At 34.2% G+C, this 14,821-nt stretch overlaps 1 protein-coding gene across 1 annotated transcript in view; it reads right to left on the bottom strand.

The window, feature by feature from the left end:
* The window catches only part of STPG2 (sperm tail PG-rich repeat containing 2), a 307,549-nt gene that overhangs the window by 284,269 nt on the left and 8,459 nt on the right, over positions 1-14,821 (bottom strand). Inside the window, exons 2-3 of the mRNA XM_021680406.1 lie at positions 11,222-11,334; positions 1,380-1,547 (exon numbers count right to left, since the gene is read on the bottom strand). Coding sequence (XP_021536081.1) covers positions 1,380-1,547; positions 11,222-11,334 — 281 coding nt within the window. The remainder of the gene's footprint in view (positions 1-1,379; positions 1,548-11,221; positions 11,335-14,821) is intronic.

Here is a 14,821-nt window from a genome sequence, read left to right as displayed (position 1 = left end):
ACTCTTTTCCACAGTGCCTGCACCAGTTTTTTGTTGTGTTGTTGTTAATATTTTATTTATTTATTTGAGAGAGAGAGTGAGCAAGCAAGCAAGAGAGAGAGCACAAGCCGGGGGAGAGGCAGAGGGAGAAGCAGACTCCCCACTGAGCAGGGAGTCCAATGTGGGACTCGATCCCAGGACCCTGGGATCATGACCTGAGCCAAAGGCAGACGCTTAACTGACTGAGCCACCCAGGCACCCCCACAGTGGCTGCACCAGTTTACATTCATGGGTATCTGTTATGATGTTTGTACTATTCTATGTATAATTATATAAATTACAGTAGATATATATTTTTTAAAACTTTTAACAATTCAAAGGATCTAAGACCTCAAAATGCCCTAGTATAGCCACAAACCAAATGGTTTCTAAAGATATTTGGGCCTAAGCCCAAAGATGGAGACATGTACAAACAAAAATTTATAGGGTACTGAGAGTGAAGGTCAAGCCAAATCTGAGAATACCTATTCTCTGACCAAGGTTCGTCTCTCTTCAGCCTCTCCTTAAGTCCATGCTTAATTTTGGCCATTTTCCTCATGCGGATTACCTCTTCCAGATCTCATAAAAGTATAAAAATATAAGTTCAAAGCACTATGTACTTCAGTCTTGTAATTAAGTAAAACCAGACAAATCATCCATATTCATGGATAATTCATATATTTCAATTGGCTGGATGAAATTTTGGCTCAGTTTTGGTCAGGTTTGAACCCCAAAAGCTGCATGAGATGGATCTGCTATAATATGTTTGATATTTTAACTAAAGAGAAGTTCCTTATCTTTTTTAATAAACATTTGTGAAATAAATAATGCTTACATTATCAGATTCAAATTCCTTTATTAAAAAATGTTCTTTTCCCTTCCAAATTCAGGGAAAGAATATCTGTGTATTGCACAGGATTATACATCGTAGCAGAGACTTCTAGTAAGTGAAACCTTTTTCCTCTTCATCCTAGATGTAGTTAGACTATATTTCCCAGCGTCCTCGGCCCTTACATGTGTCTAGGTGATTAAGCTTTAACACCCAGATTTGACCACAAAATCCTCCCCCTAGCAGTCCTCCATCCTCTTTCCCCTTTGCCAGCTGGATACAGATGAATTGAAGCCCTTCGATGATGATAGTAACATGAATGGACTACGCCTGTGTCCCTGGATCTCTACACAGAGGAAAGTCTCTTATCAACAAGGAATACCCATATGAATGACGAAAAAAAGAACTTCTGTTGTATTAAGCCACTGAGATTTGGGGGTCTATTTATCACTGCAGTTGGTATTACATTAATTAAAACACCCATAATCAAAAACAATCTTCCAACTGTCAACAGAAAATACAATATACTTACAAATTGAGGTTTATAGTATGCCGGACCTAGTGTACTGTCACTAGCAGGTGGAGAATGTTTTATAATACTGCCATCCTCATTAATACCATAACCATATGACCATCCACAAGAAGGAATTGAAGGAACATCAACACTTCTGTAAACTGTAGGTGGCGCCCTTGAAATTTTCTATAAGAAAACATTTTATATCATTTACTTGGAGACAAGAAAAGGAATAAAGAACGAAACATTAAAATTTACTAAAAGGCAATTATAAATATTGACTTAATGACTTTCATAATATAAACCAAAAATGTTTATTCTATAAAAGTAATTTAAAGGAGTAAATTTGCTTAACCAACTGAGCCACCCAGGCGCCCTAAAGGAGTAAATTCAAGTCTCACCTAATCATATAAATTAAGATAACATACAGTATTACTATTAAAACCACCTTAAGAGGAAAAGAGTCTCTCTCAATTGGCTCAGTTATTTATTTTGCTTAGTAAATAAGTATTACTGATGCTAAAAGCAGGCATTCACTCCTATAGTCACATCATCAATCACCAGTTCAGAGTGGTTACTTGTGCTATGCTATCATAATATTTCCCAGGCAAAAATGAACTTTATATTTTTCTGTAACATTTCCTGGCTTCATTCCTTCAGCTAAATCAGCTCCTGATTTATCTCCGTATTACTGGTGCCCTACATAAATATCCTAATATTGCTGACTAGATAGCAAGAAAAATGTCTATGACATAATACTAAATGGAAATATAAAATAGAATTTATGACTATAAGATATATGAAATTATACATAAGTATATATAGTAATATATATACGATTTAATAATGAACTTTTAAAAGCTATGCAAAAATTAACAGAATTATCCAAGTTATAGTCAGAAGTTTTAGGGAGATTATCATTTTTTCAAAATTTCCTTTAGCATAAAATATTTTATAATTTAAATAAAAACAAGAAGAAGTAACATATAGTAGAAATACTAGTACAAAATTTAGCAAATGAAATACTGGCATTTAAATGATTTAGTTATCTGGAAAATTACTTAAGAATATATTGATCCTCTATTGTTTCTGAATAAATAAATAAATGCTATAGTTTAGTGCACACATGCCCAATAGACAATTATGTTATAAACATACTATCACTGGCAGAATTTTATTTTTTTATCATTAGAGACCACTATTAAGTAGTTTCAGTGATACTTATTATAGTGATTACCAAATTAAAACAGGAAGTACTGAATAGCTTCTCCCACTACTTTCAAAAATTATTTGTATGATGTCAAGACTTTCCAAAATATGTCCCTACCTCCTTCTCCACCCTCTATTCCTACTACCCTCCCTTAGATCCTATACTCCAAATATTCTAAAGAACTCTGTTCTTCCCCAAACATACAATAACATTAAATACCTCAATGTCTTTATTCACATGGTTTTCTCTGCCTGGAGTGTTTTTTCCCGTTCTTTTTAACTACTTAGTGAATCCTTCTTTAAGATCCAGTTTGATTGTGATATCACTATTCCCTCCAAAAACTCTCTACTTTGGGCTACTAGTAGACATTTTATTATGATATATGTTTATTAAAATAGCATTGCATCAACTATTTTGTACTGAATTACATAATTTCCCTATTAAAATTATAGATCCTGGGAAGCAGTGATTTGTTTTCTATGTATTGTCAGTGCCTAGAATTATGTCTAGTATAAAGTGTCTCTGAAAAAATGTCTGATATTAGTTTCCAATGCATAACATAGTAAATGGACAATTCTATACATTACACAATGCTCACCACAACAAGTGCAGTTACCATCTGTCACCATACAAAGTTATACAAAGTTACTGACTATATTCCCTATGCTGTACTTTTCCTCTCCATGACTTACTTTATAACTGGAAGGAAGGAAGGAAGGAAGGAAGGAAGGATGGATGAGGGAAGGATGAGGGGAGGGGAGGGGAAGAAGGGGAGGAAGAAATTCCTAACGTGTCCGTTAAAAAACACTCACAGGTCTTAAAAAAAACAATAACTTAATACTTTTCAGAAAATATCACACAGTGTCATTAAGAAAATGCAAAAGATTAATGTCTAATAAAACAAGTGTTTCCTTCTAAAAAAATGTCTGATAAATCCTTGCATAAATAAATGAACATTTACTTTATCCCCACGCACAAAATAGCTGATATTTAAATGCGCTTATAAACCTTAACTTCATTGTCATTGTACTGACATTATTCAACTGAGTACTTAGCTCTAAAATATGTCCCCTAAACAAAGCTGATTAAAATGTAATTAATATGAGCTATGTGAAGGAGTTATGGAAAAAGAAAAGAGAACCACTCTAAATAAACTGTGACCAAAATCTTCCAGATTATTTATTTCAAAGGGCTAGGCCCTTGGTATAAAAATCATTCATTATAGAACATAAATGTACCTTTCCAAACATGTCATCTGCTAGTCTCCTACACAAATTTTTTACTGCGGTCAATATAATCTTCTCATTGTCTTCCATGGACCCTCCTTCGCTATCTTCACTCATGTAATTCTCCATGCCTGGAATGCATATTCCAACCCTATTCTTCAAGGCCAACCTCCTCTATAAATCCTCTACAAAGTATACTTTGCCATGATACAGTAGTCTTCCTTTAAATTCTTATGGCATTGGGGCGCTTGCCTGCCTCGGGCTCTGTGCTGGGCATGGAGCCTGTTTGAGATTCTCCCTCTCCCTTGTCCCCCACCCCGCTCTCTCTAAAAAAAATTTAATTTAATTTAATTTAAAAATTCCTATGGCATTTAATTACATCGTTATTCATTTGGCACCTATCATATTTCATCTTGCATTAGTAGCATTCTATATATATCTCTCTCATCTAAATTTTAAAATTTTTATTTCAGTAATCATGTTTTAAATTTCACTGTATTTTTTTTTTAAGATTTTATTTATTTATTTGACAGAGAGAGACACAGCGAGAGAGGGAACACAAGCAGGGAGAGCAGGAGAGGGAGAAGCAGGCTTCCCGCAGAGCAGGGAGCCCGATGCGGGGCTCGATCCCAGGACCCTGGGATCATGACCTGAGCTGAAGGCAGACACTTAACGACTGAGCCACCCAGGCGCCCCTAAATTTCACTGTATTATTAACAGTACTTATCAGAGTTTTCTCTCTATATATAGGTAGACCACTCAGGTGGTTTTTAAAATCTCCTTTCCTTTCTGTTCACCATAGAAATTGGAAGTGATTGTAGATTTATTAAAAGCAAAAGTGAAGTCAGTTGTTAATACAATAAAAAACTAGTTCATACACATCGAATATTCATTTAATTATAAACTACAATATGGATACTAATACACCTAATTTTTATAGTAAAGTTTTTTTTAATGTACTTACCACATAAAACATTAAACCTTTTCTATTTTAACTAAAAGAAATGTCAGAAGCATAATTAAAATACCAACGTACTGATTGGAGATGCTCTTTAACCTGTAGTGCTTTTCTATTCATGATATCTAATGTTCCAGGATAAAAGTGATCATAGCTTGCTGGTCCTGGACTATCTGAAACAAACTTCTTAAAACGCTTCTCCCGGTTTTGTAGACTATGACCTCCTTTTATATTATACTAAATTGGAGAAAAAAAATATGAAATAATTAAAAGAAGCACTTTATAATTAATACATATTTGGTAAGTATTATATATTAATATGAAGAAAGTTTTAAAACTCAACCTGAGAAAGTTAAGGCTCTTAACTGAAGACATCATTCTAATAAAGGGATAATAAGAGAGGACGACAATTATAGTCAACAGTTTTAACTCTGAACTCAAACTAAAACTTACTGTACTTAGGACACTCTAAGAGAATGCAAAACTCAGTTTTAAAACAGGAATCAAAACAATGGAATCCCCAGTTGTAGAGCAAGAATAAAGAGTATACACTTACAGGCCTCAAGAGAATATGTACCTCTGAAATGAGCTAGAAATATTGGTACTCACACTGCAAGGAAAAAGCAAACCTTCCAAGCTTGCTTAGGATTAATTATTCCCATGAACTATTTTTTGGCCATTTCCAGGGATGCTTATGTAGGCTTACTGGCAACAGCATGGGTTTTTATTTGGTTGGTTGGCTTATTCTTCATTTTTTAAACAGCTTGGTTTTATGCTCAGATTAATTTTAAACATTGTTTAATGCAGAGAAGGGACTGGGAGGAATCTCCCATAGCTCTCCATGCCACATATCTGGATTCTCTGGAATCAGAAAATTATCAACAGGGTAATAGCCAGTAAATTCAGATAAAATCCCATCTTATTAGTTTCAATTAACAGTCATAGTGTAATCATTTCAAAGATGATTCATAGTAATAATGGTTGGCATTTGATAGATCAGATAAGTTTTTTTTTTTAACATTTTTTTTTTGTTTGAGAGAGAGAGAAAAAAAAGGAGCAGGGGGAGGGAGAGGGAGAAGCAGACTCCCCACTGAGCAGGGAGCCCAACCTAGGGCTCAGTCCCAGGACTCTGGTCTCCAGGATCATGACTTGAGCTGAAGGCAGATGCTTAACCCAGGTGCCCCCAGATAAGATTATTTTTTAAGTTACTGATTTACCAACAGAACTTTTCCCATGGTATATACATGTCAGATGTTCATGATCACTATGAACCGAGTCTATCTCTACTTTGCATCTTATTCAGCTGCTTTCAGCTTTTAAGAAATACACAAAAGAGATCTTCTTTCAAAAAATGAGTCAAAATTATATTCTTAGGTAGCCAATCCACTACTTGATAACTGTTTAAATAAGACCATAATTCCTGTTTAAAGAGTTTGGATCTATAACAAAATTTAATGATTTTGCAAAAATATTAACATTACAAGTTAGATAAAAAGTAAAATCATGTGAAAAGAGAATATCTCCTCAAATCCTGATTCTTTGAAGGCTATTCCTATAGTCTCTAAGATCTTACATTTCACACTGCAATTTGAATTTATATTGAACTTCAACAGAAGATAGTAAAATTAATCTGATTTTTTAACCAGGTAAAATTAGAAATTAACCAGGACTTTTCCAATTATTCATATTTCATAATTACCAATTCTACTGATTTTACAAGAGGTTATAAAAAGAACTACAATACAATGTGTCAGATAAAGGACCCAAAAATTATATTATGAGGTAACTATACATTTTATATAAAACCTGTGAGAAAACAGCCTTCCTACTTCTTGAGTCCTGTGCTTTTGTCTATATGCTGTGGTTATTTGATGAATATTGCCAGCAACCTCCCAACAATACAGAATGCAGAGTCTCATCTGAAGGGTGAGGCCATGCACTGCAACAGGTATGATATCCCATCATACAGCTCTAGTGAAATGTATCACTCAGATCAAAAATAAAACCTAATTTGGACATTAGTGAGAAATATGAAAGAAACTGTCTATCTGGAACCAGGGAGGAGCTCTCCACATCTAAATCTTATATAGCAAGGAACAAGATGGTATCACCCAAGCAGAGACAGGTCACAAACTAGAAGAGAATTAGAACCAGAAAACATAAATTAAATTTGAACTGGCCCTTTAGAGGGGGATTCATTCTAGGAAAAAGGATATGAACAAAATAAGGTATGTGACTTAATAAGCTAATTATCTAGGGTGCCTGAGTGGCTCAGTCGGTTGGGCATCTGCCTTTGGCTCAAGTCGTGATCCTGGAGTCCTGGGATCGAGCCCCGCATCAGGCTCCCTGCTCTGCAGGGAGTCTGCTTCTCCCTCTCCTCCCTGCTCGTGCTCTCTCTCTCACTATCTCTATCTCAAATAAATAAAATTTTTAAAAATAAGCTAATTATCAGAGAATTATAAACTTGCATTTTGTAAACTTCATTCTTCTGTCTTCTATTTTCTTAATTTCCCTTATGTTGTTTTCTAAGAAAACTTCCTTTTGAAAAAAATTAGCATGCTTCATATATGCTAGAGGAGACAAAGGAAAAAGTGAATTTGCCCATAACTGGGCAAGAGCTGGAAAGGCAAAAAGAATACTCCCATCCTCACTCCCAACATTGCAGTAGTGGTGACAACCATAAACAAAGTGAGATAACCATAACAGAAACAGAGAAATAGAGAAGACTAAATTGGGGCACACAGTTTCAACTCCCAAATGTTTTGCTTTTATAAGAGCTTCAAGTATTACATACAGTGGAGGCAGGCCCTCACAACTACAACCACATTTTCAGTCTTTTCAAATTTCATTTGAAGTCTCCAGGTAATATTTACTAAGTAATTGCTAATAGAAAGGAACATTTCAATCTATGCTTCCAAAAAAAAGGTATAAAAATAAATTGTTAAATACTTCCATTAATTTCCAATAAGATTATCCCTTTAATTATCCAGCATATTAATTATTTACAGAATTAGTATGCTAACTATGTCACATTACAAATATATCCATTATTATTTTAAATGGCTGGATTAGGAAATATGTTTGTACAGTGACTACATAACATAATAAAATTAAATTAAATTAAAAAAACAAAAAAATTAATAAAAATAAAATAATAATGGACTTTATTTTTTAAACAGTGTGATAAATTCAAACTTCTTGAAATTCTAAAAGTTCTACAAGAATTTAGCCTAGGGGCGCCTGGGTGGCTCAGTCGTTAGGCATCTGCCTTCGGCTCAGGTCATGATCCCAGGGTCCTAGGATGGAGCCCCACATCGGGCTCCCTGCTCAGTGGGAAGCCTGCTTCTCTCTCATCCACTCCCCCTGCTTGTGTTCCCTCTCTCGCTGTGTCTCCCTCTGTCAAATAAATAAATAAAATCTTAAAAAAAAAAAAAAGAATTTAGCCTAAAACAACCCAAAAAAGTCAACAGCAATTGAGTAAATAAGGTACAGTCATTTTTCAAACCAAGGAAATCAGTCTTCTCCTGGCATTGGCTTATAGTTTTAAGAAGGAAAATAGAGAATACTAAGAACTCTTTTTCTTAGATCGTCCATTACATTAAAAAAGTACATTTCCTAATTCCTTATTCTTGAAATCCAAGAAATGTACCCAAATGGGGATAAAATAAAATCAGGTCTAAGTTGCATTTCATGTTATTTTACATGTGGAATTGACTAAAATCAATATTATTATAATATTCCAACATCCTGATATTTGTCATACTTAACAAGTTTGAAATCTACCTCTTGTGTATTTTATTGCATTCCCCTCTTGGAATAGTGGAGTTACAGTATTAAAAAAACTACTGGTGGAGCTAGCAAGCCCATATGCCCATAATATGCTGGCCACGGCATGGAAGCAGGAGTGACACTTCCAATGATGACATCTAATGACCCATTGCTATTTTTTGCTTTTTGCCCTCTAGGCACTAGTATGCTGGAAGTTTTAAGAACCCAGGGAAGAGCCATAAACGTTCCACTGAGTTGGAAGCTGAGACCATCAACTGGCCATCCCAGGCTCTGTATGCTAGAAAGCAAAATAAGGAGTGTATTGGCTGAGGTGATTAACCCTGACCAGGACTGAAAAACAGGACTAAGGATAGCCACAAGCATCACGGTGGGATGGAACACCGAGACACCCTGCAGAACTTCCTTGAACTATAATGCCCAGTGAAAATGGTAAGGGCAAGTTTATTTAAAGGTTTGAGAAGGAAGCCTGCGAATGAAGAGCTCAGACTCCTTAGAACTAAAGATTCTGGTCACCACATCAGGTTGAAAACTCCACCAGATAAAGTCCCTTTAAAGAGATAGGGATATGGTAGATCTATAAATTCCTATTGAATCTGAATAATCCAGTATCAGCAGTAATGAAGAATGATTAACAGATTTATTTTCTCTTATTTTCATTTATATTCTCAATTGTAATATGCTCTTCTATTTGAAATAAAAAACCCTAGTTATAAATAGATAGATAGATAGATAAAAGAGAGAGAGAGACAAGGAACACAGAATGAGTAATGAAAAAGTCTTAAACTATCTATAGCTTCAGAGCAGTTACAAAAACTAACAGGGCCTCCTCTGCATTTCCTTGCTTCTTACATCACTTGCTTTCATTTCCCCTCTCTTTCTTTCCCTCTTCTATTGTAAAATGGCAACACTAATAATGCATAAAAGTTATTGGATGCTACCTATAATCAAGCACTATTCTAAAATGCTTACTAATGTATTTCACTCTTAGAAAAAGCCTACAAACTTAGTATGCCTATTTAACAAATGAGGAAACTAAAGCCCAAAGAGATTAAGTAGTTAAGATTAAGTCGACCTGCATTTGAAATCTGTCTGAATTAGTTAAGTGGCAGAGACAGATTTCAAATGTAGGTAGTCTACTTCAGGAGCCCATACTACTAACCACTTCTTTATAATATCTCGTGTTATATTTACTTACCATTTAATCTACAGGCTGCAGAATAATGGAACAGGGATGTGAAAAAACAAAAGCAGAAACGGCCTTAATCTAAAGATCCATTTGGTAGTGACACTGTAATATCATCTCTGAATGCAGTAGTTTGGTTCCTTCAGGGAAGTTATACTTGAAAATTATACATAAAATAACTGCATTTTTTAAATTGTATATGTGGGAAGAAGAATTATGTGTAAATGTAGTGCACATGAGAGAGAAGAGAACTGGGCAGTCAAGGGTTAAAATGTAATGGAAATCTATTGTTTTTTATCTGTCCAGCATCCTGTCTATTATCTGCCCATAACAGCATGCATATTCACCACCACTGGGGCAATCAAACCTCCCCTATACTTTGTGGTTTTACAGAAGTTTCCAAACACAGGATTCCCTATCCCAGGAATGAATGGACCAATCAGATTCTTCCTACTAGGAATTTTAATCCTAAATGGAGTCACACATAAAAAAAATGTAAGGGAGTTATAGAATTAAGTTATCTAATGGCAGTTCTGATTGCAGTTCTTACTACTGAAATATCTGGAATTGTCTTAGTCCTGCCCTTCCTTAAGACTTAAATATACAATTAATGCTTCAAGTCCATAAGCCACCCAAATACCTTTCCTATAAATATAATTGTAAATCTAGTATCGGTCTTAAAAATCTATTTTATTGCTTCCAAGCAAAAACTCCTAACTGATAGAATGGTTGCTATTACCAACTCAGAAAGTCTAATGCAACAATTAAGGCATCAATGAATACCCCTGGGTCTCCAACAGAGGAAATAAAAATTTGCTAGGTTCAATTAGGAGTCATTATGTAACAACATCTATTATTTATAGAGAATGCAAAATTAATGAGAAAAGGGTGAAAGATGATATTCATGATTATGAAGATACTAGAGTTACATCCACTGTTTCTGAACATGAATGGATCATCAAAGATATTCTGGTCATAGACGCTCAAGACTGTATAGGAGCCAGATGAGACAATGAGAGTAGCCATACCTTAAGAATATGGCACAAAAACTAATTTTCACTCTATTGCCATCCTCCATCTACATATCTTGATCATTTGCACAACTTTCATGCACCGTAATTCATTCAATAGTCCTATTCTCCCATTCAAGAATCTCAAGAACCATGAAGCATGTAACAATGTTTTATGTCTTATAGAATACATAGAATAACGGAGAAAATCCAACCAGGCAATCAACAATAAACACTTTTATTTTCTCATATTCTAATAACAAAATATAGATTAAAAGGAGAAAAAAGAGGATATGAAGGGAAAATGAAATATGACAAATGACATATTAGTCTAGGAGAGGAAGAAAGTATGATTCTTATTAACTCCAACAATTATAAAAACTATTATAAATTTACCTGTGCTTCTGAAACATTATAGTGTCCTGGCCCTGCAACAGCTTTCTCAGTGTTAGAGGCAACAGTAAAAGTACTATTATAAATTTACCTGTGCTTCTGAAACATTATAGTGTCCTGGCCCTGGAACAGCTTTCTCAGTGTTAGAGGCAACAGTAAAAGTACTTTCTCTGGCAGCCAAAGAAAGGAATGGTGCATAGCCACCTATAAAAGTAAAATCATATAAGATAGATAAGATAGGGTCCCAGTGATTTCAGAGAAAAAGCATTCAAAATATATAAAATCATTTAGTAACCTCAACTGTGGAGACTATATTATCAGAACTAATGGCTAGCCACAGAAGTTGTTCCTTTTTTAAAAATTCTGATGTAACAGCAGAACATTTATTAATATGTATTAAGTAAAAGAACTTACAGAACAACAGAAAAAATACTTAAAGAAATAAAAAACAAAAGCCTTTTTTTTCTTCTAAGAATATTTGGTTGAAATGAAAACAACAATTAAGTTTAGCTAATAAAATATTTTCATCCTCAGAAGCCCAGCGTTTTACATTTTCGAACAACATCTATTATTTATAGAGAATAGCATATATAAAGTTGTAGAGACAACTTAGATTGAAATAATTTAAAGTGAGCTTACAGCAAGTAATTAATAATGTCTCTTTGCTTTGGTACTAGTTGGTACTCAGTAAATATTTCTTAATTGCCTGACCCCAAACAAAGGTTTACAAATCTAAGATACAAATTTCTTTGGAACAAATTATCATAAAATTAGACAAAGTTAATAAACTTAGTAGACAGGGTGCCTGGGTGGCTCAGATGGCTAAGCGTCTGCCTTCAACTCAGGTCATGATCCCGGGGTCCTGGGATTGAGTCCCGCATTGGGCTCACTACTCAGCGAGGAGCCTGCTTTTCCCTCTGCCTCGGCCTCTCTCTCTCTGTCTCTCATGATTAAATAAATAAAAACTTAAAAAAAAAATTAGTAGACAGACTTAGTCTTCTGAAAGACTGAGAAAAAATATCAAGAACTGTATCAAGAAAATGAATATACTTTAAGCAACACAGATATCACAGAAGATATGGGAGAGAATAGAGCCACTATCTTCAACAGGTAATAAAAGAATGAAAGTGAGGATGCAAAATTTGTGAGAATCTTATACACTAAAGGAAAATGTACACTACTGTGAGAATATATGACAATAATTAGTATAGTTTAAAATCTTGCTAATCTGGGCTAATAATAAAAGATAGTATTTTTAAAACAGGAAATAATATGTTTCTTTTGAAGCCCACATTTATTAAAATGCAACTAAAATCAAGAATTATCTCTTGATTATATATAATATAGTGTCATATATATAATATATATATATAGTGCCAGATAATATATATACAGTGTCAAGAACGACACTATATAATAATAAAAGGGACAATCCAACAAGAAAATATAACAATTGTAAATTTGTATGCACCCAACATGGGAGCACCCAAATACATAAAACAGTTCATAACAAGCATAAAGGAAATAATGGATAGTAACACAATAATAGTAGGGGACTTTAACACCACACTTACATTGATGGGCAAACATCCAAAAAGAAAATCAACAAGGAAACAGTGACTTGAATGACACACTGGACCAGATGGATTTAACAGATATATTCAGAACATTCCATCCTAAAACAGCAGAATACACATTTCTTTTAAGTGCACATGGAACATTTTCCAGAATAGATCACATATGAGGCCACAAAACAAATCTCAGCATATTAAAAAAAAAAAACTGAAGTCATACTATGCATTTTTTCTGACCACAATGCTATGAAATTAGAAATTACACATAAGAAATCTAGAAATAGCACAAATACAGGGAGGTTAAATAACATGCTATTAAACAATGAATGGATCCACCAAGAAATGAAAGAAGAAATCAAAAATTACATGAAAATGAAAACAAAATAGTCCAAAGTCTTTGGGATGCAGCAAAAGTGGTTCTAAGAAGGAAATTTACAGCAACACAGGCCTACCTCAAGAAGCAAGAAAAATCTCAAATAAATAACCTAACCTTACACCGAAAGGAGCTAGAAAAAGAACAAACAAAGCCAAACCCAACAAAAGGAAGGAAATAATAAAGATTAGAGCAGAAATAAATGATATAGAAATGAATAAAACAATAGAACAGGTCAATGAAAACCAGGAGCTGGTTCTTTGAGAAAAAAAAAAAAAATCAATAAAATTGATAAACTTCTAGCCAGACTTATCAAGAAAAAAAAGAGAAAGGACTCAAGAAAAAATCACAAATTAGGAGAAATAACAACCAACATCATAGAAATAAAAAAAAATTATAAGAGAATATTATGAAAACCTATATGCCAACAAATTAGACAATCTAGAAGAAATGGATGAATTCCTAGAAACATATAAATACAAAAACTGAAACAGAAAGAAATAGAAAATTTGAGCAGACCGATAACCAGTAAAGAAATTGAGTCAGTATTCAAAAACTCCAAACAAACAAAAGTCCAAGACCAGGTGGCTTCACAGGGGAATTCTACCAAACATTTAAGAAGAATTAATACCTATTGTTCTCAAACTATTCCAATAGGAAAACTTCCAAATTCATTCTATAAAGCCAGCATTACCCTGATATCAAAATCAGATAAAGACACCACAAAAAAAGAGAACTACAGGCCAATATCTCTGATGAAAATAGATGTAAAAATCCTTAAAACACTAGCAAACTGAATCCAACAATATATATTTTTTTAAGATTTTATTTATTTATTCATGAGAGACAGAGAGAGAGAGAGAGGTAGAGGGAGAAGCAGGCTCCCAAGGAGCAGGGAGCCCGATGTGGGACTCGATCCCAGGACCCTGGGATCATGACCTGAGCCGAAGGCAGACACTTAACCATCTGAGCCACCCAGGCGCCCCCAACAATATATTTTAAAAAATCATTCACCATGAACAAGTGGGATTTATTCCTAGGTTACAAGGATGGTTCAGTATTCACAAACCAATCAACGTGATACATCATACAAATAAGAGAAAGGATAAGAACCATATGATCATTTCAACAGACGCAGAAAAAAGCATTTGACAAAGTACAATATGCATTCGTAATAAAAGCCCTCAACAAAGTAGATTTAGAGGGAACATACTTCAGTATAGTAGAGGCCATATATGAAAAACTCACAGCTAAAATCATCCTTAATGGGGACAAACTGAGATCTTTCCCCCTAAGGTCAGGAACAAGACAGGATGTGCACTCTCACCACTTTTATTCAACATATACTGTAATCTTAGCCACAGCAATCAGACAATTCAAAGAAATAAAAGGCATCCAAATTGGTAAGGAAGAAGTAAAACTTTCACTATTTGCAGATGATTTGATACAACGTATAGAAAATCCTAAAAACTCCACCAAAAAACTGCTAGAACTGATAAATGATATTCAGTCAAGTTGCAGGATACAAAATCAATCTATAGAAATCTATTGCATTTCTATACACCAATAATGAAGCAGCAGACAGAGAAATCAAGAAAACAATCCTGCTTGCAACTACATCAAAAATAATAAGATACCTAGGAATAAACTTAATGAAAGCAATGAAAGACCTGTACTTCAAAGACTATAAAACATTGACGAAGAAAATTGAAAATGACACAAAGAAATGGAAAGACATTCCATG

Source organism: Neomonachus schauinslandi, chromosome 2 (assembly GCF_002201575.2).
Source record: "Neomonachus schauinslandi chromosome 2, ASM220157v2, whole genome shotgun sequence".
Taxonomy (NCBI): domain Eukaryota; kingdom Metazoa; phylum Chordata; class Mammalia; order Carnivora; family Phocidae; genus Neomonachus; species Neomonachus schauinslandi.
The sequence above is the reverse complement of the archived record's forward strand: the minus strand, read 5'-3'. Positions and strand labels throughout refer to the sequence as shown.